This window comes from Anarhichas minor, unplaced genomic scaffold (genome assembly GCF_050575085.1).
Source record: "Anarhichas minor isolate MPS153535 unplaced genomic scaffold, ASM5057508v1 ptg000033l, whole genome shotgun sequence".
NCBI classification, from domain to species: domain Eukaryota; kingdom Metazoa; phylum Chordata; class Actinopteri; order Perciformes; family Anarhichadidae; genus Anarhichas; species Anarhichas minor.
The window spans coordinates 1,801,763-1,821,075 of NW_027466479.1; the positions used below are offsets into that span (position 1 = coordinate 1,801,763).

At 44.3% G+C, this 19,313-nt stretch overlaps 1 protein-coding gene across 7 annotated transcripts in view; it reads right to left on the bottom strand.

The window, feature by feature from the left end:
• The window catches only part of phf14 (PHD finger protein 14), a 110,807-nt gene that overhangs the window by 52,429 nt on the left and 39,065 nt on the right, over positions 1-19,313 (bottom strand). For 6 of the 7 annotated variants that reach the window (XM_076105594.1, XM_076105593.1, XM_076105592.1 and 3 more), the window contains 5 exons: positions 16,895-17,001; positions 16,542-16,673; positions 14,165-14,315; positions 7,743-7,805; positions 6,178-6,299 (listed from right to left, as the gene is read on the bottom strand). In XM_076105594.1, coding sequence (XP_075961709.1) covers positions 6,178-6,299; positions 7,743-7,805; positions 14,165-14,315; positions 16,542-16,673; positions 16,895-17,001 — 575 coding nt within the window. Of the gene's footprint in view, positions 1-1,673; positions 4,313-6,177; positions 6,300-7,742; positions 7,806-14,164; positions 14,316-16,541; positions 16,674-16,894; positions 17,002-19,313 lie in introns of those variants that run through there. The other variant, XM_076105591.1, reaches the window with a different exon arrangement.

Consider the following 19,313-nt stretch of genomic DNA (forward strand, 5'->3'; position numbering starts at 1 on the left):
TGATTACATTGATCTTTTTTCAATAAACATTGACTTTTGGACTTCACAACGCTCTGGAGTTATTGGAAATGTTTGATCATGAGCCGGACACAATCCTACGCAGCCACCACCAGAACGTAATCATTTTACATATAGCAAAATACTTATATATTATTAATATTAGTGGAGACTAGCGCTCTGCAACCTTTTTGATATGAAGTGCCCTTTTTACATTTTCTTGTTAACCAGTGTGCCGTATCTAATATATGGCACACTGGTTATTTAATAAAGTATATATCCATCTATATCAGCATTAAAGGTACGGCGTGAAGCATTTAGGGATCTATTAGCAGAAATGTAATATAATATGCATAACTATGGTTTCATTAGTCTATAATCGTCTGAACTAAGTATCGTAGTGTTTTTGTTAGCTTAGAATGAGCCCTTCATATATACATAGGGAGCGGGTCCTCTTCACGGATCTAACCGTGTTGCACCACCATGTTTCTAAACATCGTACCGTCGTAAAGAACAAACGCTGGCTCTAGAGAGAGGCCTTTCGCATTGTTACGTTACTTGAACGTGGCTTCCATTACTAATAAAGTGGTGTTATTATGGTGAGGATGGCCTGTTAGCGAGGTGAACAGCTTTGCACTCGGCGGCTCACGTTACCGGCGTCTTGAAAAGGGAGGAGTGAGTGGAGCTTTATTCATATGGTTGCAATCTGCAACCATACCGCTAGACGGCCCAATTCCTAGACAATGTGCCTTTAAGGTTAACGCCAACTTTAATTATGACACATCAATATTTAAATATCATGCAGATGTGTTATTTTATTCTTTCCATATAGGCAAAGGCACAGCAACATTATATATATAAATAAAAAAATCTCCCATAATTAGGACATTGTAATTAGATCTGAGAGCAGAATACAAGAAGGCTGCTATTGTTATGAAAACATCCACATCAGTTGAAATCATTAACCCCAACAGTCTTCCACCAATCTTGTACATTAGCAGTAACTTTAACAAATTCTGTGAAGAAGGCAGCAAGCGCTGGCCAGTCAGAGGCCGGGTAGAGCGGGTCTTCACCAAATGCGATTGGGGGGAAAAATCGATTGAAACGACCTTAAATAACAGGCCTCGCAGCTGCCAACAGCTGTGAAAGAGGGAATTTGGCATGCGCATGAGAGGGCACTTTAACATTTCATCTCTTGCACACTTATTGCTAGTGTGCCGTTGGTCAAGCTACCATGTGCCACCAGGTGTAGCCTAATCTTTATTTGCTATCTATGCAGACATACTGGTTTTAAACAGAATGAATAGACTGAACCGTCCAGCCCCATGACCAACGCTTCTCTGGTTGTCTATTGTTTGACAGCTTTAGAGTTCCATGCTCAGTAATGGTCTCGGGTCTTTTTCAGACATGAGAACTTGGACTTTTCTGTACGTTTAATACTTCGATGTAAAATGTAAATGTCAAGGTATATCAGCAGCTTCAATACTCTGTTCTAGACTGTATTGCATGTGGGCTGAGCAGCAAGATTCTGTCTTGGAGCCCCCCCCAACAAGAAGGCCACTTCCCAGGTGATAAATCACAGATGACAGAGGGCATTACACGCACAAACGGACTGCTGGCACCGCACCTTTAGAACAATTAATTAGCTGGCTGACACTCATTTATCACTGCGGCAATAAGGTGAAAAAGTCAAGAGTTTATTAAAGCTCCGCTTCATTTTAAAGAGCTGTAGGCCAGAGGCTGAGACACTTCACATACACAACAGCAGCAACATTCACATTCTTACTTCATACAGTATCACAATACAGCACACAATTAATCTGAAATATTCCCCTAAAAGCTTGGGCGTAAACAAATGTGAACGAATATCTGGCCATCAAAAGAACACATGGTAGTCGCTTTAAGACGACGTCACAAGTCAGAGTTCACTCTTCACAACACAAGCTTATGTGATATAATCAAGTATGTAGGCACAGAAATGTATGATTGGCCTCTTCAATAAATACTGTACACATTGTCACACTTACGTAGCTACCTGGCGTTCAAATTCAACAAGACCACATCACTTATTTTACATTATGAACATTATTTACATGAGCATGAGTGATGGGAAAGGACTGGTCAGGAGACAGCAAGTCGTTCTGCACCGAGGTCTCGTCTCTAAAGACGGACCCAGTGTGGATTTGGGTCTGGACAAACTCCAGAGAAGCAAAAAGCAGTAAACTGCATGGGTTTGACTGCTCCCAAAAGCATGCATATAGAGCCCTGGACGGGCAGCAGAGTGACATATGAGGGCAGAGTGTGACACTCGTCATGAGCCCTGACAGAGCAGCAAGCAGCTGTTGTTTTGACGGCATGGACGATGGGCCCCCAGGGACATGGAGACAAAGCTGGGCTTCTTTCTGAGGACGTGTCAGTTGAAGATATGGAGACAGAGGAAGACCTAAATGCCAAAAGATAATAAAGACATTTGGACTAATATTTAAGTGCTACTACCACTAACTAACCTAGTTTGTTTCAACTACAGATGCTATATAGTAGCATTCATTAACCAGAAACAGTGACTTTTCTTAATATTTCAGGTCCTCTATGTACAAAGAAAACACAACACAACATTCAAGTCTGGGAGAGCCTGGGTTCAAGTGTGTCCGTTAACCAAATTCACACTGAAATGCGCAGGGTGACGACTTCAATCAATAATACTGATCGGTACTGATCAGCAGTGGTACTGAGTGTAGAGATCTGAAATAATTCACACACACGTTGGATGCAGGTGAGCACCTAGAGGCAAAGAGAGGAATTATTTGTGATAGCGTGCGAAGTCAGAAGATGCACAAATCAACTGAGGGCAGCAGCTTTTCTGCCTTTTATAGCTCTTTGATCTTTCGCACTGTGAGCAACATGGCCACCAAGCCAAGAGTCCTCCACTCATGTCTCCCAAGAGGGGGGCTCAGCTGTCATGTGAGCAATCAAGAAGCACGTCAGCTTTGGACGAACTTATTGCTCTCTACCTCCAGATTTAAACACAATCTTTAAGATCTCATGAAATTAGCTTTTTTAGAAAGTAGCTTCTTGGTGGAAAACAGTGCATCTTCAGTGGTCTCCAATGGTTCATTAGTGGGTATACTGTAAAAACGAAGAATCCTGCCTTTCTGCCCGCCTTACACTCTTAGAAATAAAGGTGCTAACTAGAACTAGATAGGGTTTGATGGCTTGTCCCAGAAGAAAAACCTAGTAGAACCTTTCATGAAGGTAGTACCTTTCACAAACCCTGCTATGGAGTAATGGCTCCACCAAGAACCCTCTCTGGAGGTTCTATCCAGAACCTTTCCACCTTCCAAGGGTGCTAACAAGAACCGACCAAGAGGGTTCTACATAAAGCACTTCTATATTCCAAGGGTTTCATATAGATCCCACCCAGGGTACTTCATGAGAATCCTAAAGAGCAGGCACTGACGTGGTGCAGAGCTACCCACAGCTATGGTATTTTGGGGTGTGTGGTAGGAATAATCCTTGAAGAATTATGTATTTCCAAAAAGTAAAGTAACGTAAGAGCCCATGAAAAACACTTTTATCAAAAAAGGGTTATTCAGAAACAAATGGTTGTGGGTAGAACCTCAGCCCTTCAGGAAGAACCCTTTTGGAACCATTATTTCTAAGAGTGTATCAAATCAAACTGATTTCCTCTTCATAGTTGATATATCCCTCATTGTCCAACATCTTATTTCTAGAGGAAATACATCACATTAAGGAAGTAATTAAGTAAAGATACCAATGACTCAATGTCCTACTAATTAAATTCGGAGCAGTCCGGCCATCAGCTGGCTCCAAGTCAAACGAATCACTCATTTGACTTATTTGTGTTTAATGCTACCTAACTAGCACAAGAGAGGTGTTGTGGTTATTTGCCAGAATGGTTTAATACATGAATTGTATAAAAAACATAACTTTTTCTTACTTGGTCAAAACTTGGTAGATGCAGAAAATTGCATAGATGCAACTTGAGCCACAAAGGGTCACAAAAACAATCAACCAAGTTACTCGTAGTGTGTAAAAGCAGTTAAGAGTCCAACATTAACCAAAAATGACCGACTCCGTGTTTTGGATTCAGACAGTCCCGCTCAATTTCCGTTGGACAGCTGTTGGTCCAGTTTGGATCAGAGGTGGCTGCGGGGCGATGTGACGGTCTCAATCTTCAGTCTGACCCGAGCGCCATTCTTCAAACGCTTCAATTTGCCTCTCTCTGTCTCTAAGCCAACGGTCATCGGTCCCCAGTTTCTATGGGAGGTGAGCTGGCTGCCCCGGCTCTCACAACCTGTGCAATGCAAAGATAGAAAGAGTCAGGGCAGCACACCTCACACCCCGACCCGCAACACGTACAACTTGTTTCATCTATCTCCATGACACTGCTCTTGCCATGGACATCGTGTCCACTGTTCATGAAGCAGTGCAAAAGAAAACAAACTCTTCAATAAAAGCCAGTTTTTAAGAAATGGCTGAGTCTCAGATAATGAGCATGCACGGACAAATGATTGGTGATATATGGTGGGTGGTGAAATGACCTCTTGGTTATGGTGATTCTGTTTTGCGATCTGAAAGTCTAGGTGCTGATTTGCATACATTTCCAGAACATAAATGTCAACATAGGATGAAGCCAGGTTCAAAATTCTTGTTTCATTTTGTTGACATGTTAGAATCAGGGTTTTTACAGAGAGAGTTTTGAATATCTCTTTGCATCACTGTTTATAAGTTGTTGTATAAATCAGAATATGAATGATATGTGAACAAAACCTTCAGAACATAGATATAAATAATACTGGAGAGCTCACTGTATGGATGTGCTGCTGAAGTGGAGATTTTCGGCCTATGTATTGTACAATTACATAGTGTAAAATCTAAATAGTAGATATCACCATGAAACTTCCCCAATTGATGACTTGCATTAGGGCAATTCTTTTTGTATAACACAAATGAGGCAGTATATAATGGTGACTGCTGGTGAATTTAGGAGAAATGTACAGACACAAATAGACAAAGTAGTGAAATAAACACCTAAATGTGTATTTTGGAGGTTTTCTTTCCACTAATCTAAAAAAAGAGCCCAACAGAAAACAATACTTCTGCCGGGTTTCTTTCCTATGGTATCGAGCACTGAAATCATTATTCTCATCAATTGGTTATTTGTTTGGATTATAAAATGTCAGTAAATGGAGAACATTTCTCCAGAGCCAAATGTAACGTCTTCACAAAATGTTTGTCATTTTGCTTAAAAAATAATGATGATACAACTATCAAAAGAGTGGCAGGTCATGTTCTTGTGATTGACTAATCACTTAAACTCTAGAGGGATCAGGTGCTTTCAGATGCTGGAACTGACCAAAGCTTAACAGCGATTACAAAGTGCAGTGGAAGGTTGTAAAGTGTGTGACCGTAGTATTTCTATAAAACAATCAAACTAGCACAAGAGTGGTGAGTGTGGCAACACTCTGCTGATGTTGGGAGGGAATTAGTGCTGCAGAATGTACACTACTTGAATTCATGAAGACAACAGGTGAACATGGAGGAAGTGTTTGGTTTGTATCAACAGGAAACGAAAGCAGGAGATCACAATTGAAGAAGATGAATCAAAATGATAAAATATGCTCAAAAAGAAACAAATGCCTTTTTAACACAAGCCGGATTGAAAAGCTTCCTGCCACTACGAGTTATGTTTTAACAGAACAATTCAAAAGCTATGAACTAGTTCAAGTTATTCTATACTATAATACCACAGTGATGAAATACATGAAGGCGATTCATGTGAAGACATTCATCACATGACGATGTTCTGACGAGGTGTCTGCTGTGATCTACTTGTTTTTAATATGCATTCTCACAGAATTCTAATGTCAAAGGAAAAGAACCTGCTCATTAGATGCTGACACCTGAAAGGAGCAGAATAAATTGTGCAGTTCATTACGCCTTAATGAACTGTGCAAATGTATGTGGCAGGTCAATACAGGGGGCCTATGGATGAGATACCCTCAGCCCCCTCATCCTGCAGAGCCCAGGCGGCCACAACCTAATGAAGACTGAACTTTAATCATCAGGAGGATATGGCTGCCTCACGAGACCCCCCCGTCCCCCTCACACAGAGCGTATCTGATAACCCCCCCCTCTGTTCTACACTCTCTCTCTCACCTCACGAGGTTCTCGTTGTCGCCCGGTCCTCTGCAGGTTGTGCATGCGGTCCTCGTGTCGTCAGCTTTGGGTTTTTTCTGCATTGCAGATTGGCGTTGTCGGCGTTCCCGTGGTAGTGGTTCCTATGGAAACACGGCTTATTAGAATCCAGGGCTGTTTGGGCACTTGTTGGTGGTCGGGATGTAAAGAAAAGGAATGTGGAGAGACAGAGACGTATTGAAAACGCCAGAGCATCATTTCACAAACACAATTCATGAACGTGACTGTTGGGGTGTGGATTCTTCACAGTGGACCTTTCTCCACTTAAAGGAACTGATGTGTAACATTGTTTTGTGTGATTAAAACATCATTCACATGTTTTTGAAGGTGTACATTTTGTTTATAGAAAAAAGTAAGAATTACTGACTTCTGTGGACACTTGTTGTTGTTTTGTGAGAAAGATGAGAAGAGTGACATCAATCATGTCTCTGGGTTAAGTACAGCACCGGAGTCTGGATGCGGTTAGCCTAGCTTAGCATTAAGACTGGAAGCTGAGGGAAACAGCTTGCATGGTTCTGTGCACTATTCTAAAAATACACCAACACCTCTAAAGGTCAAATCAACACCGTGTATCTCGTGTGTTTAAGCTCTACACGGGCAGAATTGTAAATACATCCATTTGTGGTTTTAGCTTGAGATATGAGATACAACTAGGGTTGGGCCGCTGTAAACATTTTTAAACCGGTTTGACATTCAGCCAAACACTGGCTGATCTATGCTACTTTTTACTTTGCCAGAACGTGTCATAATGACAAATGCCAGTTCACGTTTAAGGAAAATCAACCCAACTCTGGTTGGATCTATTTCCTGACGAATGATAGTGTATCCATCCACCCACTTCTTCTGTGGCTACAGCATATGTTGCCCAGATGCGGTCGAGGAGCACAGGTTTTGGCTTTTGGTCTCTGTGCGGACAAGTTGGTACCAAACCTGGCAACTTGTGGTGACATACTTCAGGAAAATGCACAGTCACTGTGCTAGGTTGTTGCTTGTCAAGTAATAGTTCCAGTGCAAAACCCAAACTGAGCTAACATGGACACCTCCTGGATCCAACCCCAGAGCTCACACAAACACATCTGTCCCTCTTGTAAATCATTCATTTACAAAATGTTGAACTATTTCTTCCCATAGTAGCCTGACAGCAGTGACACAGTTAGTTAACAGTGAATCAATCGACTTCAATTAAAGTATTTTAAATATTTATCAAGTTAATATACCAAACATTTGCTTTGTTAAGCGTCATAATGAGTTCAAAAAGCTGCTTCCTTTCCCCATGAATGTAACAGTAGCTGTTGGTTATGAAGACGAAGCAACTGGAAGTTGGAGGTATTTCCTATTATCTGTGACTTTTGTTACATGATAAATAAATGAATCAAGGAAAATAAGACTGTTCTTCTGACTGATTGAAATAGTCTGAAATCCATTCAATCCAGTCAAAACAGCAAAGGTCAGTGACAGTAAAGTGCAGAGCTGAAGTGGTTGATGAAGAACTTGAGTACGTCATTAAGATGTAGGCTAGGACAAACCTCCAGTTTATCTTCTCTGTCTTCACCCATGGGAACCCTCTTCCTCTTCTGTCCTCTGGTTCTCTGCAAAACACAAACATTCAACTCAAAGACACATTCCTGCTCATATTGTTCACATAGTTAAAGTGTACAAAAGGAAATGTACAAAGAAATGTTAAAATACAATCGTATTTCCAATCGCGCGTGTGTGTGTGTGTGTGTGTGGGGGGGGGGGGGGGGTGAAGCCAAGTCCACCAACTTTGTATCAGTCCAATCAAAAGCAAAGGGTTTGATTTAAATCCCTTAAATATTCATTTTTACTTGGGAATACGTCACAGTAGAGCCGCTCAGACGTCCGTTTCACTGGACTTTGAATGATGCTGTTTAGTGATGAATATCCAAACCTACATCTGTGTATAGTGGCACTCATTCCAATCAATGAATAGAAGAGCTGAATGGAATCCAGCCCTCTCTATGCCCTAAGCACTGAGCTCTTCATTCCAACACATGAAGCCCGACTCGCAGCAATACGTCACCTCTTCCACAGCTCGTCACGCTGTGGCACTAAACCTGACTACTGAACATGCCGGAGCAGCGATCACACTCTGTCTGTGGAAGCTAAACGGTGCTGGACGGACGTAGCACACTCCCGTCCCCTACATGGGTCTGACGTGTGTTTTGTCCTCGCAGGAGACTGAACGGAGCATGAAAGGAAATAAGAAATCAAACATCCCCTTCTTGTTTGCGAGCTAGTGAGCGTTGGGATCTGCTGGGGAGGGTTTAAAAGGGGAAGAAAAATCGACAACATATTTAAACAGATTGTGAAAACAATCCCATCTGTCGCCTTTGGCTGGCCACCGCTCGCCAGATGGGGCACTTATCGTTAAGAATGCTAACTGCAAGAACGCTGCCAATTGGCTCCTGCGGACCTTCGCCATTTCTCCTGCTACTGCACCACCAAACAAAAGATGATTTCCTTATTTCTGCCTTAAAGTAGAGTCTGTGCAGTCATTTATAAGGCCGGGGAGAGCAAGGTGCAGCTCAGCAGCTGGTTCAGCAGTAAAAGACCGCTCAGCCACACAGCACGGCTAATCTCAGGCTCTGCTCAGGTGAGCAAATTAAAGCGGCAGGCAGTTTATAAGTCCCTGGCAAAATCAATCTTTTAATTAAGTACATCAGTGCGTCTTTAACAAGCATGAATCATTTCACACAGGATTAGAGAAATTAACAGAGCATAGGCAGTGGTAGTTACTAGACATATTAACTTAATTCTTATAATTTACAGCTGATTAATGGCATATGTTCATACTGGAGGTTTTAATGTTAGCACTGTGCTGGTAGCAGGCAGCAGTAAATCATGTCCTATTAGGAGGAGCATCTTATGGCCACCTCCAGTTAGCCTCTGGAACCCTGAGTTCCTCTTTAAACTTCCCCTTAATTATCATGAGATCAAATGAACGCAGAGCACTTTCCTACGCATTATCTTTTAAGAACATGTAATTACAGTGGAAGGGTTTTTGACAGAATGAAATAATCCCAAATGGCACGGTGAAAACAACTCCTGACACCTTGATTTTAATTAGCCTAGCAAATATATAAAAAAAACTGCAGCTACAAATAACCCATAATGCAATACTCTCTGCAGGAGCTGGTGTTTCACCGGTGCTCTCTGTTTAAAAAGAATATCTGATGTTGCGAACATGCAACCGTCTCGTGCTTGAATAGAAGACCTCAACTTCTTCAAGCCTATTTCCATTCGGGCCTCGTTTTGGCTCAGATACCTGCTCTACATGTTGACCCACTGCAGTGGAAGGCTAATGAGTGCCACCAAAGTTCACCTTCAAGGGAAAGTTCACCCCAAAATCAACAAGGATGATGATTATGAGGTTATAATGTTTCATATGATTCCACAGTGGATTTATATCAACAATGGAGAGGGACTCTATGGCCAGAGATACCGTCACGTGAAGTACAAGCACCTCAACTGTACTTTAGTGCAGTAGTTGAGCAGCCTGAATGTACTTTGTTACAGTCCATCCCTGCTAGAGCACACCTTGTTTACAGGAGCACAAAGTTCTTCAAAGTTCTGTCCTCTTCATTTCTCTCTCAAAGTGCACCAGATTGATGCATTTCTACTTTGAAATGTACTAATCTGTCTTCCAGGGGGGCACGACCCCCTAGAGAGTCCAAGGCCCACCCACCAGTGTCACACAGATGCAGTCAAAACTGATGCAGTCAAAACTGTAAAAGACGCTGATGATGTGTAAATTATATAAACGGCAGCGTTTGTTGACTCCAGAGAAGTGAAGAAGAGTTTGGTTGTAACGTTCTTACATCCAGCAACAGAAGTGAACAGCGGCCGGTAGAGGCTCGCTGCGGGCCGACTGCTCGTGCTGCTACACAGCGCTCGCTTCTTCATTCAAAGTTGACTGAAATGTGTCTAAATTGCATCGACTTCAACACTGCAACACAAGAAATCATTCTTGTGGCAACCAACCAGCCCGGAAACGTGTTTTCCTGTTCACGGCCATGGTGCTACAGAGCCTTGCCCAGCATGCAACTATGTGAGGTACAAAGTACACCATGGACAAGTTACCAGTACTTTCTAGCACAACTGATGGCATATACACACACACACACACACACACACACACACGTGTAGAAAATTACTAATATTTCATTATTTGTTGGAAATACCCGCTTTATCTGATACATCACATCTTCACCACATGTGTGCATCAGGAACTGTAATGAGATACTATTTGACTTATTACTCCTTTAAGTAAAGTAGTATTACTTTACATTTTACTTGGTATATTACTTTTAAAGTAATATAGTAACAGTAAAGTATACAACGGACAACGTAATGTTCTTTGCATCCTTGACTGAGACAAACTCTAAATAAGGACGATACACACAGCTGAAAGGTTTCCTCTCCTCTCCGTAGGGACGAGTGGCCGTCTGCTGAGGCCACATTCATCTTCACATGCTGCCATGTTCCGTCATCGTAACATAAACCCACCTGGCACAAACAGATAACCGCGTTCTGGTAGCACAGTAACGTAACATGACTTGGATTAATAACTGTAATGTATGAAATCGTCATCCCTCACACTACTTGTTACTGGGTAACACTGGTCTGCACACAAGGTCAGTGTTAACACAACCTTCGGGTGTCTTCACTGTGTGTTATTCGAGCCTTAGAGACAGCGTTACCAAGCGTGTTTTGCTGTTCAAAGTTCTTTCATTTTCAGAGTGATCTACTTGTGCTTCAACTGACTATCTCTCAAAAACACCTTCCCTTAATTAGAGCATCAGGGGCGGGGGACTGAAAGCTGCTGACAGTGAGAAACCTCTTCAAATTGGATCCACGAGTCGGACAAAACCCTGGCTGCCTTTCTCTTACAGCGAAGAACAAATGTGTGCTAATGACTCGTCCTTGCATGAAGCTCAATCTGGACAGGAGTGTTCGAGGTGGTCTATCTTTAGCAGAGCTGTGTCGAATCATGGAGCATTCATTTTACAGCTGCGACATTACATACATGCTGAATAAAATGTAGCTCACAGGTTGACTTTAAAGGTTTTACTACAGGCCATGAATAACAGCCACCAGACCCTCAGCTCCATCAAGGTGGCGCCGGGCCACGTTCGCCCTTTTGGTCAAAAGTAAATGTGTGCACACGCCACTCTTTCCTGACCTGAAAACTCCCCAACACACACACACACACACACACACACACACACACACACACACACACACACACACACACACACACACACACACACACACACACACACACACACACACACACACACACACACACACACACACACACACACACACACACACACAGGCCAGCGGGAGGTTGATTAGCCAGTCCTGATGTATAGAAACGTGGCTTTAGAGAAGTGCCAGTGCTCGGGCGCCCTGGTAAAAGCATTAAAAATGCAAAGCGTGGCCCTTTTAGCGTCTGCCATTGCGCGCCTTGCATTTGAAGATAAATGCTGCACTGAAGTGCCTCGCCCGAGAGGAAAAGAATCAGAAAGCTGCTTAATCCCCGAGAGCTCCAGCAGGGTCCTCGGCACATGTCTGGGCCCGGGGTTTCCAAACCTGAACAGAGGAACACATTAACCCAGACTGCCACTGTGCTCCAACACACTCTGCTGTTTCCCCCTCTAAGACAGATAGAGTGCAGAGAGCGGCTGAGGCGCTTCCTTTGTTCGTTCCTCTATTTGTAACAGAGACTGAAGTTGGGGAGCGGCTTTCGGTGGAATCGACTCTGCTGTGAGTGACCGCGGTCACAAGAGGAAAGTTCCCTCAAGTCCCAAGTGGGAGGCACTGGGTCACACATTGACAGTGGAAAAACACAAAGGGAAGGGAAAGACAACCCCGCCCCTCACCACCGAGCTGTCAGATATCAATCTGCAGTGTTTCTTGAGGGAGCGGGGAAGCTGCTCTGTATCGCAGGATCAGAGAGCATGGTCAGTATAGATAAGTGGGATCCAGTGAGGGATGGAGGGAGGCTCCTGTTCCTCTCACTGCTGACATCAAATGTTACACCACAAGCTGACACAGTCCACGTACCGTCGCTCTTTTTATGGCCAGAGGAAAAAAGCCGTCGTAAAAAACAGCTCGAAGGTAGCATGAAACAAGTGTGCTTATCATTTGAACATTAATCTTGGGTGTTACTGGAATAATATCTATTATTTATCAGTTGCCTCATCATCATCATGTTTTATGAAGACTTCATTCTGGGGTTTGGCCAAATCTTGAAGGCATGTTGGGAGAAAAAGAGAAAATAAATCATCAAGATGGGTGATTGTGTATGATTCTTGGCCACTTGCTCCCAACAAATAGGGGCAGCAATTGGGCGCAGAGTCGCCGGCTGGGGTTCAACGATGCACTCAGCCGGTCAACGGCAGTATCAAACAAGGGTGAGTCACTGCAACCAAAAGGGGTCCTTGAGCATGCAGCCGCAACATTAAGCAGTTTGCTGCAGAAGAACCCGAGATTAGCCGCGGACAGACATCGAGGTGCACACTCACTCAGAGGCGCATGGACCAAGCACATACGCAGCCGATGGCATGATCCTACTGGTGGAGATAAAAAACGAGCATCCATGCAGCTTTATAACAATATAATAGATGTAGAAATCTACACTTTTTGGAATATTCACGTAAGCTTAAATTGTAAGTCATTTACATTTGATGTCTCCTCTTCATAGGTCAGAGCCTCCCAGAGGGAGCTGTGCTTATTCAGCTTCATGTTTTGGCATAGAGCTGACCAACTGGATTTATTTCCAATAAGTAATCAGTACGCTTATCATATTCAATGAGGCGAGTTACAGTTCATTTATAGAGGCTGCTTAATACATTTTGCATTTGTTCACTAGCGGACCTTGCCCACTCCAATATGGCGGACGCACTGACGCATAGTGGCGTCATACGGCAGTCCCATGTGGCTGCTCTGTCCGCTCACTGCTTAGCTCGATACACACAGCAGCCATTCTTTGCAATTCACTGTGTTTCTCGCTCACAGCTGCCTGTACAAGAGTCTGTCGCTGAATTGGTGCGCGAGGACTTACGTCATGCTAACGGCAGATAATATCAGTGTGTGTGTGTATGTGTGTGTGTGTGTGTGTGTGTGTGTGAGTGTGTGTGAAACAGTAGAATTTGCTCGTGAAGAAGTTTTACAGCGCTGGAGACGTTCGACATAAATCTGAAGAGCCCCCCCCCCCCTTTTTGTGAGTGACAGAGAGTTTCTTGTGTCAATGTACTCGTAACAGTGTGAACCTGTCCTTAAAACCCCGATGACGTTTGGACATTTAAGTGTATTTGTGCTCGATCTTGTAGAGATTTCATCTTAATGATTGTTAAGTGCACAAACCATAAGATATTAGTTTTCATAAAACACTCCACATCACTCAGTGCTGTCATTCTGTGGAGGCTTGTTGAGTTTCAGCTGATTCTGCTTCCTCGTATTTCTTTTTTCTATACTTTTAAAACACCTTAAAAACCAAGATGCTTTAAAGTGCTTTATTCACGGAAATCTGTGAGGATTTGTGGAACGTGTGACAGCACAGAATGATTCTAAACATTTGTTTCAGTTATTTCCCATCAGGCTCATCCTTCCTGCTCTTGTAATCAAATGAAGTGACAACATTGTCTGTGTCAGTTGGAGTGGATTCATCCTGCCTCGGTTCAAACAAGAACAAATCCACATCTGTCTCCACTGACGTCGTATTCTGGACCAGAAGTTACAGATGTTTATCCTCTGCTCATGGGAACATCACTACCACCTTGTGCAACTTTCTGATAACATGAAGGACAGCGTGAGGCCAACGAGAGCTCGAGTTAATTATTTGTAATCGATGCAGATCGATCAATCGGCCGCCCTCTTCATTACTACCGATCCCATTCTAAATCCCCGGTGTGCCTCTCACTTGATGTTTCTTGGGCTCTGGCGACATCTCCTGAGGGATGAACTTGATCGGGCCTTTGATCTGCCTCCTGGACCTCTTGGTGCCGTCTGGTAGTGTTTCCATGGCGATATCGGCCTCGTCGCTGCTGGCCTGGTCACACTCGGAGCATTGCCTGAGGAGAAGGAAGAGAACTCCTCTCACTCAACTGCATTGATTTGTATTATCACACACGAATCTCTACTGTAAACACAAACAAACCGCTTCTTCTCATCAGAAGAGGGAAAGTGCTGAGAGACAGAGGATGGATATACAAAGATGTTCTGAAGTATCTTCACCCATAGTGGATTGACGTGAATCGAATTTGGTGCAGACCCTGATGACTTAGGTGACCCTCTGACCTCTGACCCTTCCTCTAGCCTCTAGCAAACACCACTGTGCCCAAGTACAGCTGCTAGCATTGCAGCAGAAACCTGTTGAGACATCATGTGTAGTTCGTTGTGTTGATGCTGTTGTTGTTTGGGACTACATTATATTAAAAAAAGTTCCTGAAAATATAATGGTCATAATGGTATCTAGTGGAACTCGTCTAACGAGCTGAACCAGGAACTCAAGTTCAAGTTAATAACTTTTAAATATCCATATTAATATGTTTAGACTCCATCAAGTTGCAGTTTACGTCCATGTCTGTACTAAATAATAAAGCATACAAACCATGCATTCCAGGGGCGCATCATACACTGGATCAGTCAACGTAAACGGCCTGAAGCAGTGTGTGAGTGGAGTGTGATTTGGTGCTGATGATGGATCACACATGGCCCTTTCAGAGAAGTACCACACTCAGTATTTCACCCACAAAGCTAAGAGAAAGGGAGGGAAACGTCCTCAGCTGCAGGGCCTGGTGCAGTCTACACACTAACCTCATCAGATGTCTTTGCCAATACACAACCCATGAGATAATACTGATATTTACTGCATCCAGTCAGCGTTAGGAATGAATGCACTTCCCAAAACAAGACGCCTCCTCTGTTTGTTGTACAGAAGAGCACAGTAGCCTGTAGTGAAATCAGTTATGACTCTGCATCCACACACTCATATCATTAAAATGCTTTCTTATTATCAGTCAAATGAATGCTAAGTGAATTACTCCAGTCACAGACGGATTGTGTTAGACAAACACAAACACGTATGTATACAACCAGCTGCATCGCCTCATTTTGATAATTCAGCAGAGAGATTGTCTCTTTCTCACCGACAGAGGAAGAAGTACTTCACTAACAGCAGAATATCTCAGAGCTATCTGATGAGGGGAAAGAGATGCACTAAATCTCCTGTTGCAGCAGCTGAGAGGAGACATCTCAGCTGGATTAATACCAGTGACAGCGGAGTGTCTCCCTAACCGAGTCCTGCTTGTAACGGAGCTAACAGCTAACATCAGCAGATGATACACAGACTAAACTGCTCAGTAAAACTTCATGTTGGGCGAGGGTGAACTATAACGCTATCATGATGTGTTCAAATGAAGGAGATGTTTTCACAGCAATATAAAATGGATAGAGAGTTAAGCACACTACAACACTAGCTCTAAGCAGCTTATAATACACAACATAAAGCTACTCATGAAAATATATTTTTTTAATCAAAGCAAATATTTAATTAAAATACAGTCATATACAGTATTTCCTAATCATTTGAATTGTGAGTTTTTAATGCTAATAGCAACTAAAGATGAAAGTATAACATTTAGATATACCGTGACTTCAGTATGGTTGACATTATTATTTTGGATTGTGGTGAAAGTCTGGAGTCTTGTCAATATATGGTTCAGAGCAAAAAAATCAGAGTTGGCAAACTTCTTAATTGGTTAAGACGGTCAGACGTTTAAAAAAAATCACAAATCATAATTTGCCGAGAAAGTTGCAATTGGTGCATCTCTAGATTAGACCTGTGAGTTTTTGTTTGACGTGGCCTAAGTGTGAACTTATTCAGATAATTCATAATCACAAAGATAATGCATCTTATTCCATATTATTGTGGTTGAATGTGTTGCACAAAGAACTGCCCACAAACAGTGGTCCCGCCTCCACCTGTGGTGTTCCTCTAATATTCTCTGCACCGTCGTTCACCGCCATGTTGAACCATGTCATGAAGCACAGCGGCATGTACAGCAGAAGCTCTGCAGCCAGCGGATGTGAGGACTGACGGAGCAGCAGCTCCTCCCGAGGAAACTTGAACTGTGTAACCTTCACTAAAGGCTCTCCATCAACCTGGGTGTGTGCCTGGTTCCTCAAGCTTACAGTGATCCAAACAATACACATGGAACTCCTCAGCCACTGACAGTGGTTCAGGTCCCTAACGTTCAGGATGTGTCCGTCCCGTGTAACCCCCTCGTGTCTCTCACCAGTAGCTGTTCTTGGTCTTCTTGGGCATGCGTGTGAGTGGTGGCTCCAGGCAGCCCAGGTGGTAGTAGAGCTTGCAGGTGTCACACAGCACCAGCAGATGCTGGTCCTGGTTCTTCTTACAGATGCCACAACTGCAGGAAAACATGTGAAACGATGGTTACTGCTTATTGAGCAGAAAAAGTAGTGTTTGAGAACCTGTGTGACTGAGCAGCCTTATATAAAAGGTATTTATCTATTGATAAGACATTTAAAACAACAGCACCCTGGTTTCCTTATGTTGACTTTATGATTTAACCTTCATCTTTAATCCTCGCTATGCGCTGCTCAGCGTCTCTCAGGACAGTGTGTTCACCTGTAGAGGATTGCTGGCAGGCTGGATGATTTCCCTGGGGATCCTCCCTCCTTCTTGCTGGGCTTCCTCTCTTTTGGGGCTTTCAGAACAGCTGGCGCGTTCAGTTTCTGCCAAAAAAAGATGCACAAGTGTTTTGTTACAGCTATGAGCAGCAACATGTCTTCCCTGTCCCTAGTTCTACCCGTACCCTGTCCTCTGGGTAACACACACACACACACACACACACACACACACACACACACACACACACACACACACACACACACACACACACACACACACACACACACACGTACTTTGTGGAGGAAAACACTGAAGTTGGTGGATCTTTCAGAATAGAGTTGGAAAAGGTGATAATGAGGAATACAAATGAACTCAATCTTTGTATTGAAGTTTTGCGAGTTGAATGTAATAAGGTGTCGGGGGACAAGAAAGCCAGAATAGTAAGCCCCTGTAGGCTGTGAGAATGACAGCTGTGTGACTGTGCAGAGTGAGTTGTTAGAGTGAAGTGTAAGTGGACATGTTATGTATGATAGAAGGAGAATGATACTTATTTAGTAGACCAAACAGCCTGCAGTATGTGGCTACATTGGTATTTCTGTGCTTTCAGAGTCGTTCTTTCAAACATTTGTTTGAAAGAACGACTCTATACAGTTGTATTACTGACAAGTGAGACTTTATTGATCACCTGCTTTGTGTTGGCTGAGAGTTTAGACTGTTAGCAGAGCAGAGCTGTGAAAGTTCCCTCACAGCAGAGTTGTGAGGAGAAGGAAGTGAACCTCTTGTATGAGGCAGGTGAACAGCAGCAGCAGACAGCCGGTTTACTCTCCCCTGGATCTCAGGTGCATTGCTGCCACGCAGGTTAATTAGAAAACTTATCTCGTAGGGACCGAGTTTGTCACTAAACAGACAAGGTTTCCCCCGAGGAAGCTCTAATCTGGGCGCGCTCGCTCTGCCTGCAGCGCAGAGGGAGCTTCCCCGCAGGGAGGCCTGATAGATGGGGGGGCAGGGTGACCAAAGCACAAGGGGCTGCCGGGGCTATCTCCTCAACCTGGACTGCAGTTTCTCCGCGTCAGCGGTTTCAACATTGTTAACACGCTTTATCAGACAGATGAAGACGTTGAAAAGGGCCAGATTATAAAGCACACAGACAGGTTTTAGGCCGCACCGCTGTGTCCTCAGGAAAGACTGAAGACATTACAGAGCAGGAGCAACCTGGAACACTTCCTGTTGCTCAGCACATTCAATATTCCATCCATCCATCCATCCATTTTCCTCCGCTTATCCGGGGTCGGGTCGCGGTGGCAACAGGCCAAGCAGGCTGACCCAGACTTCCCTCTCACCGGCAACATGTTCCAGCTCATTCTGGGGGATCCCGAGGCGTTCCCAGGCCAGCTGGGAGATGTAATCCCTCCAGCGTGTTCTGGGTCTTCCCCGGGGTCTCTTCCCAGTTGGACGTGCCTGGAAAACCTCCAGTGGGAGGCGTCCAGGAGGCATCCTAATTAGATGCCCGAACCACCTCAGCTGACTCCTTTCGACGCGAAGGAGTAGCGGCTCGACTCCAAGCTCCCTCCTGATGACCGAGCTCCTTACCCTATCTCTAAGGCTGAGCCCGGCCACCCTACGGAGGAAGCTCATTTCGGCCACTTGTAGCCGCGACCTTGTCCTTTCGGTCACGACCCAGAGTTCGTGACCATAGGTGAGGGTAGGAACGTAGACCGAGTGGTAAATTGAGAGCTTTGCCTTCCGGCTCAGCTCCCTCTTCACCAAGACGGTCCGGTGCAGCGCCTGCTTTACTGCTGCAGCCGCACCGATCCGTCTGTCGATCTCCCGCTCCATCTTACCCTCACTCGTGAACAAGACCCCGAGATACTTGAACTCCTTCGCTTGAGGTAGGCACTCCGTCCCCACCTGGAGGGAGCAATCCACCGGTTTCCGGCACAGCACCATGGCCTCAGATTTGGAGGTGCTAACTCTCATCCCCGCCGCTTCACACTCGGCTGCAAACCGCCCCAGTGAATGCTGGAGGTCACGATCCGAGGAGGCTAACAGGACCACATCATCTGCAAACAGCAGAGAGGCAATCCCGAGACCCCCGAACCTGACGTTCTCCACCCCCAGGCTGCGCCTAGATATCCTGTCCATGAAAGTCACGAACAGGACCGGCGACAAAGGGCAGCCCTGGCGGAGGCCAACACCCACCGGGAACGTGTCTGACTTATTGCCGAGAATGCGGACACAGCTCCTACTGCAGTCGTACAGAGACCGGATCGCCCATTGTAATGGGTCCGGCACCCCATACTCCCGCAGCACCCCCCACAAGAACCCCCAAGGGACCCGGTCGAAAGCCTTCTCCAAATCCACAAAGCACATGTAGACTGGTTGGGCAAACTCCCAGAACCCCCCCAGTAGTCTTGCG